The sequence below is a fragment of the Microcebus murinus genome, chromosome 19 (assembly GCF_040939455.1).
Source record: "Microcebus murinus isolate Inina chromosome 19, M.murinus_Inina_mat1.0, whole genome shotgun sequence".
NCBI classification, from domain to species: domain Eukaryota; kingdom Metazoa; phylum Chordata; class Mammalia; order Primates; family Cheirogaleidae; genus Microcebus; species Microcebus murinus.
In genome coordinates, this window is record NC_134122.1 from 40249656 (window position 1) to 40266026 (window position 16371).

The 16371-nt window shown below is 43.5% G+C and overlaps 1 protein-coding gene across 7 annotated transcripts in view; it reads right to left on the minus strand.

Moving 5' to 3' along the window:
* TTC13 (tetratricopeptide repeat domain 13) overlaps positions 1–16371 on the minus strand; it is a 74316-nt gene that overhangs the window by 9009 nt on the left and 48936 nt on the right. For 4 of the 7 annotated variants that reach the window (XM_020281726.2, XM_012738196.2, XM_012738194.2 and 1 more), the window contains 8 exons: positions 16004–16134; positions 14937–15069; positions 14228–14320; positions 11127–11210; positions 10251–10335; positions 5606–5715; positions 2308–2443; positions 815–894 (listed from right to left, as the gene is read on the minus strand). In XM_020281726.2, coding sequence (XP_020137315.2) covers positions 815–894; positions 2308–2443; positions 5606–5715; positions 10251–10335; positions 11127–11210; positions 14228–14320; positions 14937–15069; positions 16004–16134 — 852 coding nt within the window. The remainder of the gene's footprint in view (positions 1–814; positions 895–2307; positions 2444–5605; positions 5716–10250; positions 10336–11126; positions 11211–14227; positions 14321–14936; positions 15070–16003; positions 16135–16371) is intronic. The other 3 variants (XM_012738197.2, XM_075995456.1, XM_012738195.2) reach the window with 1 other exon arrangement.

The window sequence follows — 16371 nt, forward strand, 5'->3', positions numbered from 1 at the left end:
TAGCAAGAATTTATCCAAAATAAAAACATTAAGGAATGACTGGGACCCAAAAGTATAAAACATTAGGATTAAAGGTCAACTAATGGCCAAAAAAATGGAAGAAGGAGAAGAAGGGAAAAGAGGAAGGGGCTGACAAATGCCAAAAATTAAAACACTGAGCATGGGTCGGGCGCGGTGGCTCACACCTGTAATCCTAGCACTCTGGGAGGCCGAGGTGGGTGGATTGCTCGAGGTCAGGAGTTCGAAATCAGCCTGAGCAAGAGCGAGACCCCCATCTCTACTATAAATAGAAAGAAATTAACTGGCCAACTAATATATAGACTTAGATGCTTAATTATGTATATAGACTTAGATGCTTAATATATATAAAATTAGCTAGGCATGGTGGTACATGCCTGTAGTCCCAGCTACTCGGGAGGCTGAGACAGGAGGATTGCTTGAGCCCAGGAGTTTCAGGTTGCTGTGAGCGAGGCTGACGCCACGGCACTCACTCTAGCCTGGGCAACAAAGCGAGACTCTGTCTCAAAACAAAAAAACACTGAGCATGACGTGTGACACACAGTAAACCTTAGGTAGATTTTTGTTGAATGGATGAATCCCTATAAAACATAAACACACTATATTACAACTATCTTTTATAATTCTTTAGATGATATGGCAGATCAAGGAAATAATTTTTTAAGTGGATTTTGGAAAAAAACAGGGGCCTCTCACCAATTCTTGCTATACTTTTATACCTATATTCACAATAGGATAAGCAAAAAATAACACATTTCTAAATTTAAAAAAATTTTAATGACAAGATATCACTTACCTGGATCCTCGAGAGAGTGGCATTAAATTATAAAAGTAATAAACTAAGGATAAGATTAAGTTACAGACAGCATCAGCCTCCTAGAAAAAAAGACACAGGCTCATGAACTTACATACTTAATTACAAACTAATTTTTCATTAGATGACAAGACACTTAAGAATCATTTATATCAAGAAAAGTATTGTTCCATTCCTCTCCTATAAGAACCAAGAACCTACTTTTCACATTCTTAAATATTCTTTTGTATCATTTTTTCCAGCGAAAGGAAATATATACAAAGTTCAATCTAGAGCAATGTTTCTTAAACTGCAATCTTTTGATAAACATAAAAATCTCCTTTGATGATTATTTGAAATGTCAAAATACATATTGCGATTAAAATTTTAAGAAGCACTTATTAATACCAAATATGCTTTCTCAAACAACATGTTCCCTACCTCAACAGATCCAGGGAAGCCCCTTCCCCAACACCAAGATAGACTTAGTTGATAAATATGCTTAATTACGTATATAGACGTAGATGCTTAATTACATGGAAGACCTGACTGAATGTCGGAGAGGACAAAGGTGGCATCCCAAGAGTTAGGGGCATCCATTGCAGGACGCAGGATGGGGGCATGGCAGGGAGAGAAGGTCTGTAAGGAGCCCACCTCTGGCAGTGGCAGGTACCCAAGGAACAAGGCCCCAGACGAGAAAAGGGCTGCGAAGTGCAGTGCACAGCACTCCAGTGTGCTTTCCTTGCTGTGAACCAGTGCGAATGCATCATCTGGCTCACGTTCAAAAGCTCATTGCAGCTGGGCGCGGTGGCTCACGCCTGTAATCCTAGCACTCTGGGAGGCCGAGGCGGGCGGATTGCTCAAGGTCAGGAGTTCAAAACCAGCCTGAGCGAGACCCCGTCTCTACCATAAAAATAGAAAGAAATTAATTGGCCAACTAATATATATAATATAAAATCAGCCGGGCATGGTGGCTCGTGCCTGTAGTCCCAGCTGCTCGGGAGGCTGAGGCAGGAGGATCGCTTGAGCCCAGGAGTTTGAGGTTGCTGTGAGCTAGGCTGACACCACGGCACTCACTCTAGCCTGGGCAAGAAAGCGAGACTCTGTCTCAAAAAAAACAAAAACAAAAACAAACAAACAAAAAGCTCATTGCAAATGTATGGTACAAGCAAAAACCACAGTGAAGGGAGGAAAACGGAAGAAAAGGTGAAGCACAGGCCATTTTCATTATGGACCAACTTTTTCATTTAAATCCTATAAAAGCCTAAACTTCTGACAGTACACAGTACTAATGACTGATAAATAATAAATTTATCATCCTCCCCCATTGCTGTAGTTACTGAATATGGGAAATTTTTTATATTAAAGAATATTTATAGGTCTATTCAATCTGCTTTCAGCATAAGATGTACAGTCTCAATGAAAGGACAGAGATTTTAAAAAGTTTACAAAGGAATCACAGGAAGAGTGTAAACAATGGAAACAAAGAAACCTACCCCAAATTCTGATGAAAGAATCAATACTTTTCCTTTTGCTGTCAGATCTTTATAAAGTGCATCTATTTCAGCATGATATAATTGCGTCCTTTCTTCTGTGGTTTGAGTTTCCACAGAAAATAGTATATTGCCAACTCTGAAAATACAAGAATGGGTGTCAAAGGCATGCATTATACAGTTTAAACAGCCAAATACAGAAAGCTAAAAAAAAAAAAAGAAAGAAAGAACAGCAAACAGCATGCTGATGTGGCACTAAACGTATCTAACTATAGACAGGTGAGGCATGTTTTATAAGAATGCATTTTTCCATAAAACATGATACTTTCCTCACAATTTAAGTGACCAGTTACTCATTTGCTCACAGTAAGTCTAAGCACATGTACTTATTATATGAGCTTAAGCTAACATATGGGAAACAATTATACATAGTGAAGAAGGCATTTAAATGCCCATATGCTGCTCAAACAACATGTGTCCCTAAATATTTTCTCAAACAGCCACTTCAGCACAACTGAAGACCAGGAGCAAGAACTGTGCATAAGGCCGGGCATGGTGACTCATGCCTGTAATCCTAGCTCTTTGGGAGGCCGAGGCGGGTGGATTGCTCAAGGTCAGGAGTTCGAAACTAGCCTGAGCAAGAGCGAGACCCCCATCTCTACTCTAAATAGAAAGAAATTAATTGGCCAACTAATACATATAGAAAAAATTAGCTGGGCATGGTGGTGCATGCCTGTAGTCCCAGCTACTTGGGAGGCTGACGCGGAAGGATTGCTTGATGAGCCCAGGAGTTTGAGGTTGCTGTGAGCTAGGGTGACACCACGGCACTCACTCTAGCCTGGGCAACAAAGCAAGACTCTGTCTCAAAAAAAAGAACTGTGCATAAGAAGGAAGTTCAGGGACTTTGCTGGTTTTTGTCCTTTTAAGCCTCTGCCACATGCTTAGCTCCACTGAGGCTCTACGGAGGATCTAAGTTTGATGCAACAGGTATTTCTTGCATAGCACCATTAGGAAGACATATCTCTTAGTTCTTAGATCCTACAGCAGCCCAGCTGCTGCCTTGATTGAGGAAGGGAGGGAGAAACAGGGCTGCAAATTGCTATGCAACCATGCTTTGGGCCATAACATACAGCCCTTCAGTAGAGAAAAAGATGAGATTGGATCTAATCTGGAAGACATGCGGGAAAGCCGGAAAGGTCTCATGGGAGAAGCAACCTGAACATGGGTCCTGAAGGTCAGGAGTGACAGACCCAGACAGGGAAGTGGAGGTGAGCTCCCGAAACAAGCAGTCCAGTCGGACTAGCAGGCCAAGCTGTGACAGGAAGATGGCTTGGGTCAAGCAGGAAATGTCTGAGGGCACGTCACAGGAGGCTGTGAATGCCTGGCAGGGAAGCTGGTTTTAGGTGCGACAGGCAATGGCCAGTGCAGTGGAGCCTTAACAGTGCTGCTGAAGCACTGTCAAAGCAGACGGGAGACAGGACACCAGGCAAGAGTGTGCCCGAGCGGTTGGGAGGCCCAGAGCAGGGGAGGCAGCAGGTGGGCTGGAACAGGCAGTTGAGGAAAGATGCCATGTTTCAGGGGAGGCAATCCATGTGCAGCTGACCCTTGAACAACAAAGGTTTGAACCACACAGGCCCACTTATACAAGGATTGTCTTCTGCCCCTGCCAGCCCTGGGACAGAAGGACCAACCCTCCTCCTCTTCTTCCTCCTCCTCAGCCTACTCAGTGTGAAGATGACAAGAATGAGACCTTTGTGTTGATCTATAGTCACTTAATCAATAGGAAATACATCTTCTTTTCCTTATGATTTTCTTAAAAACATTTTCCTTTCTCTAGCTTACTTTATTATAAGAATATAGTATATGATACGTACAGCATTCAAAATATGTGTTAATCAACTGTTTAGGTTATTTGTAAGGCTTCTAGTCAACAGTAGGCCATTAGTAAAGTTCTGGGGGAGTTAGTTACATGCAAATTTTGACTGTGTCAGGAGAAGTGGGGCGTGGCGCCCCTACCCCCTGCATCATTCAAGGGTCAACTATACTCTTTTATTTAGTAATTCCATTTCTGCCTGGGAATCTGATCTGAGGATACACATCATGGATATGTGAAAAGGTAGGAAAACACTTTTAACTTTAAATAGCACACCCTGGAATGCCTGCTGGGGGAGAATGATCTTTGTCTGGAAAATACTTTGATAAGCAGCTTGGAGTAGAGATGGAGACTTCAAGGATATGGAAATGCCACAAAATCTGGAAGTTGCTTTAGTGGTGTTTACTCGTGAAGGCCTGGTCAAGTTTTGACCTGGAACTTGCAGAGGCGGCTCCTGGTAGCTTGAGAGTAAAAGCACATGAGAAAGCCAGAGCCCGGGAGGCAGAGGGGCTGGAGGATGGAAGTCAGAGCCCCATGGCCCAGCCGGCAGGAATTGTGCAAGGGTTTACTGTTCCGCAGGCCACGCACTGAACAAGGGGTGCGTGTGTACATGTGCGTGCATGCAGTTACAAGGTAATTTCATCCAAAATTCAAGGTATATGGAGGTTGCCATATGAAGTTTAGATATAAGATATAAATAAAACTATAGTTAATAACAACATTCACTTTAGTTTTATTTATAAAGTAAAAAAAAATGGGAAACACCCTAAATGGTCAATAAAAAAAAAATCAGTAGGAGAAATTCTACCGCCTCTATACAACAGAGTACTATGCAGCTACTAAAAATGCTTATAAGACTGTGACTGGTAAAACGACCATGATAGTGTAATGGAAAGGGCAGAAAAGAAACAGGTCACAAAACAATACAGTGTGACTTCAGTCTTAAGGAAAATAGCTTGATTTTTACTTTGTTAATTTTGCTCATCTGTGTATTCTAAATTTTCTACAATAAGACTGCACTACTCATGTAATTGTTAAAAATCTATATATATTTTTTTAAAAAATACTACAATGGACTTCAAGCTGCCAACCACTCACCTTCTTTCATTTCATTACTATTAATAAAAGCCTCTCCCCCCATTCCAAAAAGGAATGACAAAAACTGGGAGGAATGCTTTTCACAAACTACATTAGACATTATACTTAGTATCTAGAAAGTTGTTAGAAAATGTGCCTGCTGGTGTCATACTCTTGGGTGTCACATTAAAAAAAAAATAACTGGTTATAAGTGCACCCTGGACCTTGGTAGCTTTTCATTTTAGGATAGAGCAAATGCCCAGTAAGACCAACCTCTATGGCAACAAAAAGCACATGCACACCTCTTGCTCCAGTCTCTAGTTTTATACCCACAGCAGGAAGCACACATACTTGTCTCCCGTAATAGTAATCGTGAATCCGTCATATTCCTTCCCTTGGTCTTTGAGGCTGGGAACTTTTGTGTTCACCGTGAACCCATCCTTCGTTTTAGTATTAAACTGCTTTCGGGGAAAAAGAAAATTCATGTTACTAGTGTTTAATTCATTGCAAACCCCAACTGCAACTCTGTAGTGCTGAATCCAACTTATATGTTTTTAAAGAGGATCAAGGAAGTCACCTGACACTCGTTCCGCCCAAACTCTAGGAGCCCAAGTTACACTCCCCATGGCCCCCACCAGAGGCCAGCAGGGAACCCCAGCACCAAAAGCTCACGGGCTCTCTTAATCAGCAAGGGGTACTGCTCACTTCTGAGAGTGAGTTTTTCCCTCATGTGCATCTCAGTAGGCAGTAACACTGACTGTTGGCGGAATAGTTGTACCAAACATCTTGTAACTCAAAAAAAGCAACTTATGTTCATGCTAGTGATCCTTCAAAGCAGAGTCTGACTTTTCTCAAAAGTACTCAGAATTATATTTAACTAGAGACATTCGCACACATGCCCACACACACACACACACACATACACATATACACACACTTGGGCAGACCACAGAGAAGTATGTTAAAGGAATTACTCAGAGCTAAGAATGGACCTCAGGAGTGATGGGTATGAACGCAGTTTCAGGTGACAACTTTCTGTGTAAAACATTTGGGACAAACTTGAAATGCCAGCAAATAGGTTTTGTCCTTATTCCAGAAAAATGCCCCCCAAATTAATTTATATTGACTTTTTTTTTTTTTTTCAGGCTCGATGGTCTTGAAGAAAGAGAATCAACCATAAAATAAAAGGCGGTGTGCTTCAAGTAAGACACTGCTGGGTGTGGGGGTAAGGTTGTCCACAAACAGCAAGACACAGCAGGTGCCGCTGACGGCCCGGAGAAGGGTGGAGGGGGTGGACAGGAGGCCATGGAGGCCAACAGGGGATGCTGAAACGGGCAAGCACCGTCCACACAGAAGAGACCTCAGAACAGGGAATGTGCTAGCACTTGCCATGTGCCAATTCTCATTTGATCCTCACAATGCACCAATAAAACACAATCTTACAGATGGAAAAAAGCACTTGGGGAGGCAAAGTCCGGCCTGGGCAGTGGTAGATTGTGAACCCGGGCCTTTGGGAATTAGGGTCCAAGTTACTTGCTCATCAGCTGCCTCTGGGGGGCTGAGGTCTTATTTTAACTTGGTTGTTCCTCGACAGCACTCTGTGTTTCAGTGGAAGCTGTTGTGGGACCGCATTTCACCGAGCGCTTTAAACCTTCACACATCTGGTTGCATGTGCTTCTACGTGTGCCTTGTGAAACACCAGCGCATCCCATGTCTGATGCTGGAGTGGAACATCAGTCCCACCACCAGGAGCGAGCACCTTCCAGACAACACAGACTGCCGGTGACGTCACACTGGGGCGGCGCCGAGGCTGGCGACACACCCCTTCTCTCCGGCTGTGGCTAAATGACACGGTCGTGTCGTCCACTTTGCTCTTCTCTTTAAACAAAGATGTATATGAAATATTAAAATCTCCCTTGGCTGATTTTGTATTCTGCGTAATACCACAGTAAACTTAAATGCCTAAAATGCCTGTAGAAAGCCTCTGGGACACCCTGCAGTGTCTTTCTGTGCAGTGCTGCCCGCAGCCCCGCGTGGAGCAGCCCCCTGTGGAGCAGCCCCGCGTGGAGCAGCCCTGCGTGGAGCCGTCTGTCCTCTGGGGGCCACTGGAGGAACTTATGGGAGACGGGTCGTCACCGAGATTAAGCAGATGGGGCCAAGACTATGAGATGTCCCGCAATGCAGGGGACTGTCACACATTAGGCATGACTTTCCAATAACCCACTCAACTTTCATGTGGATGAAAACCTTGTTTATGATTGAATAATTACCCGGAACTGGATTCCATTTTGCACTTACACACTATTTGTTACACAGCTTTCATACACACTGAATGGAGAGCAAATGGCATATACGTGGAGTAAGGAGTGTATCACATACAGCTTGGAACTTTCATAAGTGTGTTTACCATTTCAGAAACCCATGTTATCAGTGACAAAGCAGCTCACCAAATAACACACAAATGCTGGGCTGCGCGTGTAACTGGCATATTCTCGTGACTAGGTACGAGCTGCTGGCCACTTCTTTCTGGCTTTTCCAGAAGGCATTCCCAGATTTTAGCATACCAGAATACATGTGATCAAGTAGAAGCTACCTTTTATAACTCCCTCAAGGCACAAAAGTGACTTGGTGTGGAAAATCTTTCCATATTCTCTATGAATTTCACCTTGGTGCAGTAAATACTCAGTGGAACTCAAGCGTGTCTGCCAGAATCTTTGGTCTTCAGCAGACGAGAACCTGGGACAAGACCATAAAACAGGCCCTCCCACGCCCAGCTGGGCAGATGCGGAGCATGGGCCACATGCTTGGCTCGGTTCTCTGTTCATGACATGCTGCTTCCTTAGAAATGGATACGTTTTGTGTATTCATACACATTTCCTAAGTTTTATTTGCTATGAATCAATCTCATCTATTATAGCTATAAGGAGAAGAATGATTCAGGTTTCACATCACTGCTCAAACCTTTAACCGGAAAAGCAAATCTAACTGCAATTGCCACATTTTTGGGTAGTTTTACTTCTAGGTGGAGAAAAGGTTCATAAAGTTATAACTTCTTAATGGATTACACTTTAACCAACATAATTTCAGTCCCTTGGAGTGCCTTTCCCTGTGAATTCAAATGGCTCTTGATACTGACATCGCCACACAACTTTTCTTCTCCCTTAGCATTTGCCTGGCGTAGCTGGAATCACACTGGCTTGTATCTGGCTTCTTTTGCTCAACATGTTTCTGAGAGTCACCCGGTCGCTGCAAGCTGCAGTGCTCTTTTTCCTTTTTAGTACTGAGCAGTGTTCCACTGCCGGTCTCCACTGAGAAACGCGGACAGATTCTGTGAAAACCCTGATCTGGAAGATGGCCCTTGGTCCAGGAAAGCTACGAACTGGCACGCAAGCCTCGGGCCACATGCGAAACCGAAGGAGCAGCCTCTCTCTGTGGACAGGCCACACGCACTTTGACCTCATCTCTCCATGCGAATGAAAGGGGTGCTATGCTAGGAAGCCACAGTTGGGTCCTTGCTGGGCCACACGAGGAGACTCAGGATACTGTGCAGGCTGTTCTCTGCCCAGCATCCTTCTTCAACGCTCACTAACCCAGTGCTCGCGAGCAGATTACCAATCTGAACCCGAGACCACTGACGTCTCAGTGCTAGAATCTTCTTCTGGTTCTTCTTATGGTTTCCACTTCGCCGCCGAAATCCTCCATCTAACTAGGTTCATGTTTTCCTTTAAGCCCTTGAACACATTTATGAAGCAGACAGGACTTTAAAAAGAGCAAATTCCAACATCTGGATCATCTGGCAAGTGCTTTTAGTTTTCTTGGTTATGGGTCACATTTTCCTCTTTTTCACTGCCTCAGTCCTTTCATGCTTCCGTAACAGGATATTTGAGACTGGGCGATTTATAAGGAACAGAAATGTATTCTCTCGCAGTTCTGGAGGCTGGGAACTGCAAGATCTAGGCACCGGCATCTGGGGGGGGGGGGGTCCTTCTTACCGTGGCCTCACATGGCGGAAGGCAGAGGCGAGAAAGCAAGCCCACTCCTGAAAGCCCTTTTTGTGGTCCCGTTAATACATCCTTCACCCCCATGATCTAAACACTTCCCAGCAGGGTCCACCTCCTAACGTCACAGCACTGGGCATTAAGCTTCCAACACATAAATTCTGGCAAGACACATTCAAACCACCACAGCATTCACTCCTCTAGTGATTAAGGAGCACAGATTATTTTGCCTTCCTTTAAAGGGTACTGAGTTTTGTTTTGACAGGTAGTCAAATCACTAGCAGATCCACTTAATCCTTTTAGGCTTGGCATAGTCTATTTAGAAACTGTCCTTTGTCCTGGGATGTGGACTCTATTGTAGATTGTTGTCTTACTTCTGCAGTGTGTCTTAACTGAATGTCTGAAGTGCTCACAGGATCCGTCCACCCCGGTGAGGCCAGAACTTCAATGTCTCTCAGTACCGTAAACACCCGTACCTCTGTTCGGCCCTTGTCCCTGCATCAGCCACTCTCTATGGAGCCTCCTGAGACTCTCGCTGCATGTGTATGACCAAGCTCCTGGCCAAGGATGACAAGAAACACCCTCCTTGACTTCTGGGCAGTCCCCACAGTCTCCTCCTCCTCTGTCCTCTGCCATGCAAATTCCAGCCACTTCGGCAGACCCCAGCTCCAGTCTCTACCTCCTAAGCTCAACAAGACTGCTGCTCTCTGCTAGGGTTCCGTATGTACTTTTCAGTTTTCTTCTGTTTCCTATAGTAACTGCTTCCCTGGAAGTTAGGTTTTCTGTTTGAGTCTGACGCCTATGTTTTATTTTATTTTGGTTATTATCAGAATGTGTTCATATTAGTGATTTCGAATGGCACCTTTTGTAAATTTTAAAACAATTATAGCATTAATTAATAAACATGCATTTAATAATTATGAGTTCTTTTTCAAAAAAGTGCTATTGGTTTTTTCCCCTTCTCAAAACATCTACGATGATTTTGATGATAAATTTACCTTCATAATTGGAAGAAGGTCTTCTACCTTGTGTACCTTTTCCAGAGCTTCTCTAACTTCCAACAGTCCTTTAGGGTTATTAGCTCTTAAAGAAAGAGAGAGATGGCAACAGATTAATGCAAATATGTAATAATTAATTATGTTATTATATTTAAATAAATTGTCCTTAATTATGAGTAACTGAATAATCCAAATGATGGGCCAGGACTAAAGTTTCTAAATAATGGGATGGTTTAATCCTAATGAGTTTTGCTGATGAGAATTAAGGAAACAGCAGCCCAACCAAAAGGTGAAACAGGGAAAACAGAATGAACTGACAGCTCGCACTTGTATATACACATAAGGGCAAGAGTTTGGTCCTAAAACTTTGATCCTCCTATTTCAACTCTGAAATTAGAAGTACATGCTTTTTTTTTTATTTCTGAAGCTGCTCAAATGAAAGTATCGTACTAGGTTTTTATACCGATTTTATGTTTACTTAGCGATATTTAACCATTCAGAATTCTTCCCCCAGAGTTCTGCTCCCTGCCGTATCTACCCCATACTGCCTTTCAAGGGAGGGAGAATGAATATGAAACCTGAAATCCCTAAGAGATAAATCCAAAGAAACATCCTGCTTTTTGGAAGAAAGAGACTGCAGAACTTGTAATATTGCGTGTAAGGTTAAAGACATTTCAGTGGAGGGCCATGAATTTTATGAAACTATTTTGAAAAAGATTGATAAGTAATTATGAAAACTTTTACGATTCTAAATACTATGTAAAAATTTACTTGCTTGTCCTGCCAACAGGCTTGATTTTCAAGTTTCATAAATATAACACATGTGAAATGTATGAAACCAACTCGTGACTATGAAGGAGAAAATGGAAGCCTTACCCATGATAAACAAGAATTCTGTCTTTAATAAAATGAAGTATTTTCTCAAAATATTCCAGGTATCTCATGTTGATCACCTGACCCCTACAAGGCAAAATAATAATAAAATTAAGAATCTTTCTTCCAAAGGAGCATGCTCAAAACAACTCCTAATTTCAAAGTTAAATTAAAAAAAACATGGGCCGGTCGCGGTGGGTCATGCCTGTAATCCTAGCACTCTGGGAGGCCGAGGCGGGAGGATTGCTCGAGGTCAGGAGTTCGAAACCAGCCTGAGCAAGAGCTAGACCCCATCTCTACTATAAATAGAAAGAAATTAATTGGCCAACTAATATATATAGAAAAAAAGAGCCGGGCATGGTGGCGCATGCCTGTAGTCCCAGCTACTCGGGAGGCTGAGGCAGGAGGATCGCTTGAGCCCAGGAGTGTGAGGTTTGAGGTTGCTGTGAGCTAGGCTGACACCACGGCACTCACTCTAGCCTGGGCAACAAAGCGAGACTCTGTCTTCAAAAAAAAAAACCGTAAGAGAACTATGAGAATAATGTAGGAAAAAAACGAGCCTGGGAAATTGGCTTGTTCACAGTGAGTGCATGGAAGCAGCGAGCGCTGTCTTGGCGAGATGGCCTGTCAGGAAAGGCGCCAGGCTTGGCTCCAGATAAGACACGGTGGGAAGAAAAGTCCCCACGTGCTGCAGTGAGGTTGAGACTTGGTGCCAGCTCCCTTGGATGCATCCCACCACGTTGAAGAAAGCACGTCGTCTCCTGACTGCACTGTCCGCCAGTCCCTGCCTTGCTCTCCAGCTCCCTGGCAGCCCGCCTTTCCTCTGCCCACTCTAAATATTACTTTCTACACATTTCCACCCCCTTTTCCTTTTTCTTTTAAACTCTCTCCCAGAACTCCATGTTCAGCCAACATGCTGAGTCACGTGACACTCCCAACTGCTCCCGGGATGTCACTCCCTGGGTTCCCATCAGGCCTCCCAAACCTTAGGTTGGATAGGAATTCACTCCCCATCCTACACTTCCCCCCACCCCCAAAACGTGGCCACCTACTTTTCACCCTGGTGCTCTCTGGTCTGATGGGACAACCACGTGCAGGGGTTGGGAGGGGGGAGGAGTTAGATGAATTCCCTCTAATTCCACACTCTCCCCGGTTTCTAACCCACCCCAGTGCGCCTGAATCTACCTTCTAAATATCCACCCCTTCCTCTCCAGCCCACACTACACAGCTTTCAAGGCCTTCGCACCTGCTCACCCGAATAACTGCACAACTTGCTAACCTCCCTCCTTGCCTCCAAGGTTGCCGCCACCTTTCAAATCTATTCTGCCATCTGTTGCCAAAGTGATCACTTCATGTGCAGACCTGCTCATGTCACTTCTCTGCTTATAATCCCTGAATGGCTCACCATCACCTTCAGGAAAAAAAAAACTCCTTAGCATGGACCATAAAGTTATTTACATTTTGGCTTCCGCCTATCTTTCTAGCCTCAGTGCCTGACATTCCTTAATTGCGAGCTAACCAGCAAACACTATGAGCCAGTCTCAGTTTCCTGACCATACCTAACTCACCCATGGGTCTGTGCCTGATCACCCCACCTCACTCTGTCTTCCACTTTTCCAAGGAGCTGAAATGCCACTGAAAGCAGGATTAGGTACCCTTTTCTTGGGTTCCCATGACCCTGTACATCTGACCCCCACACTCCTAACATGCTAAACTAGCTGTTTACCACTCTGTCTTCTTCACTAAATTGTGAGCTTTCTGAAGTCAGGGGACTGTATATCCCTCCTCTGTCACCAGCACACAGCACAGCACGCTGACAGTGGCCTTCATTTAAAGCAAGGTGACTGAGTCTTCCTATCAATGTCACGAGTCATTCCATGACAAATAGGAATATACAAGTCAGGAGGGAAAAAGAAATTTGTTTCTAGAAATTAAAAATAAATACACCAATGACATTTCCGTCAACACTCAAACTTAGGGCCAGGCGTGGTGGCTCACACCTGTAATTTTAGCACTCTGGGAGGCCGAGGCAGGCGGATCTCTCAAGGTCAGGAGTTCGAAACCAGCCTGAGCAAAAGCGAGATCCCATCTCTACTATAAATAGAAAGAATTTAATTGGTCAACTAAAAATACATAGAAAAAATTAGCCGGGCATGGTGGTACATGCCTGTATTCCCAGCTACTTGGGAGGCTGAGGCAGGAGGATTGCTTTAGCCCAGGAGTTTGAGGTTGCTGTGAGCTAAGCTGACGCCATGGCCCTCTGGCCTGGGCAATAGAGTGAGACTCTGTCTCCAAAAATACCTCTCAAACTTAAGTGTCGAACTTGTATAGAATAATATTTTCTTGATTCAGGTTCCTGGACCTAGAAGCATTTTACAGGTGACACAATGGCTACATGTATACATTTTATCTAAAATTAAATTCATTAAAAGACAGGCTGATAATATGGGTCACCTTGAAGCTGATATTCTTTTGTATTTGTTCATCATTTATTTAGAGGACAGCTAAGCACATGAAGTGAGGGTAGAAAGGAAAACATTTCACCCATGTGCCAACTTGCCAGAGCCTCTGGAAAAAACAGAAGCTCTCCCAGCACCTGCCTTATCCTCTCTGGAAGGCAGCTTGGTGACCAGAGTGTTATTTATCCAAGCCCTTGATGTGTCATCGCTGGGAGAATTTCTTTGAGCCATACATTATTATTGAGATATTATAGTAAGTGTAATGTTCTCCATCTAATTACTTTCTTTTTTTTTTTTTCCTGAGACACAGTCTTGCTCTGTCGCCTGGGCTAGAGTGCCATCTAATCACTTTCTGTGATGTTCTAGGAACCCTTAAAGACTGACGCCCTAGGTAAATATCTGCAGTCTACCTTTCTATTGCGCTCTGCACCAAAGAGAAGAGGCTGGGGAAGGAGTGTGGCATGTACTGTATTTCTTTCTGCAAGTGGACTGTTGGGAAGGAATGTGGGCAGGATTCTGCGGGTGCAGAGCTAATCCGTCAGAAAGTCACCAGGAAAGGAACAAATAGGTCACTACCTGTCTCAGTGCCTGCCTCTTGAGAATGAACTCCTAGGGAAACAGGAAAGATGCATGAAAGGTTCATACCTAATTAAATTGATGTGATTGTTGAAACCTCTGCTGAGACTTCGTGCTGGCATTTGATCCAACCACAGCACAGGCTGGTCTGGGTCAGCAATCCTGTCAAACAGAGCTTATTAAAGCCAAAGACCTTATAAAACCCAGACGTGTTCAAAAGCATTCTAAATAAAACATGTAGAAGTCTTTGTAAAGGTAGGGATAGAACGAATGCTAGTCCATTACATCTAAAAATATGACGTACAAACCTGCGAATTCCAAACAGATGTTCCAATTGAACCAAGTAAGAAGCCAGGAAAGGTTTACAAGTAGAGCAAGGTTTTTCTCATAAAAATGCATATCAAAGGTGCATTCCTCTAAACTAGCTGCTTAGCCAGACACATCCCTACCTACAAAGAGTCTGGGCCCTTGAGGTTCATTCAAAGGTACCACAGGTAAGATCTGCTCTTTCAAAGAGACTGCTGTTTCTAAAACACTTCATTTAAATGTGCTTTGGACACATGATAACCATTAATTCCTATTTCGTAAATATTATTATAGTTGAGTGTGTGTTGAAGAATAAAGACATCAGCAGTTTCTGACAAACTTTAGACAGGAAAACCTAACATAGAAGGCCTTTAGTAAGCGAAACAGAGTCCGCAACCTGTTAGCTAGACTAGACTGACATTATTTTGCAATGACGAGACTGCTAGTTTATTTTCACTAAAACGTTAGTTACCTTCTCCATTTTACTGCAATGTCAAACATGTCTCTCCACTGCATCAGCCGTGTTTTTCCATTCATTCGAACCTTCGAGTTCGTCCACGTACGCTGCACAGCTTGCATGACTTCCAGTGCTGCCAAACCCATGGCTATGAGAAAGAAATAACAGAAAACAAGAATGTGTAGGTACATTTTAGAGGGACTGATTCCCACCTGCTTTACAGAGTCTCAAGGATAACTCAAGAGTTTGGCCAAGTTCATTATTATGGTAATAAAACAAAAGAAGAGGCCGTGTGCGGTGGTTCATGCCTGTAATCCTAGCACTCTGGGAGGCCAAGGCCGGCAGATTGCTCAAGGTCAGGAGTTCAAAACCAGCCTGAGCGAGATCCCATCTCTACCAAAAATAGAGAGAAATTAATTGACCAACTAAAAATATATATCCAAAAAATTAGCCAGGCATGGTGGCGTATGCCTGTAGTCCCAGCTACTCGGGAGGCTGAGGCAGTAGGATCGCTGAGCCCAGGAGTTTGAGGTTGCTGTGAGCCAGGCAGATGCCACGGCACTCACTCTAGCCTGGGCAACAAAGTGAGACTCTGTCTCAAAAAAAAAAAAAAAAAAAAATAGAGTTACCACAGAAAAGATCAGAAGTATTGGTGATATAACAAGACCCAAGGTACATCTCAATCATGATGTTCCTATTAAAATTAAAACCCATGAGAGGAAATTAGAGATACCCCAAGTTGTGTCCTCCCAACTCTGCCTCATACTGAAATAAGAGGTTCAAATTCCTCCTCACTCCTACAGTAAGGAAATACTAACAGCTCACCCGGACCAGCTGTCTGATCTAGAGTAAGGACTTAACATCAATATCCTAGATCTATACTCCACCAACAGCAAAGACGCCAAGGCTGGAAGCAGCCTTCCTTCAGAAGTCAGTACAAATGATTCCACAAATTTCTGTTCTGATCACATGGAGAGTGTAAGCACAATAAATACTAGTTTTTTAAAAAAAGCACAACATGGTTTAGCCACCCTTGCTCTTATGCCAGAAATATTTCCACTTTCAGAGAGTTTCCAGAATACCTCTGTGTATTCTCTTGTTTGGCAGGAAACCAGGTGTTTCATATTGCATCAGTGATCCCAAACGGTCAGCTACACAAATCAGCTCTTGTACTTCAGGCTTGTAACTCTCAAAATTCTGGTGTAATACATCTCTGCAAGAAATATCACATGCATGATAAGGACTTTCATAATAGACATGTTGGTAATCCAATTCCACCTGAAAAGCAGTCACTTCCTCCACTAGAAAACTAACCAAGAAATCTATGACTACATGATCCTCATTTCAGTGCTTTGCACCCAACCACACACAAGTCAAAAGAAGGAACCTTTATGTGGAACAGTAGTCCCCCTTCTCCACTAGAGGTATGTTCCAAGACCCCCAGTGAATG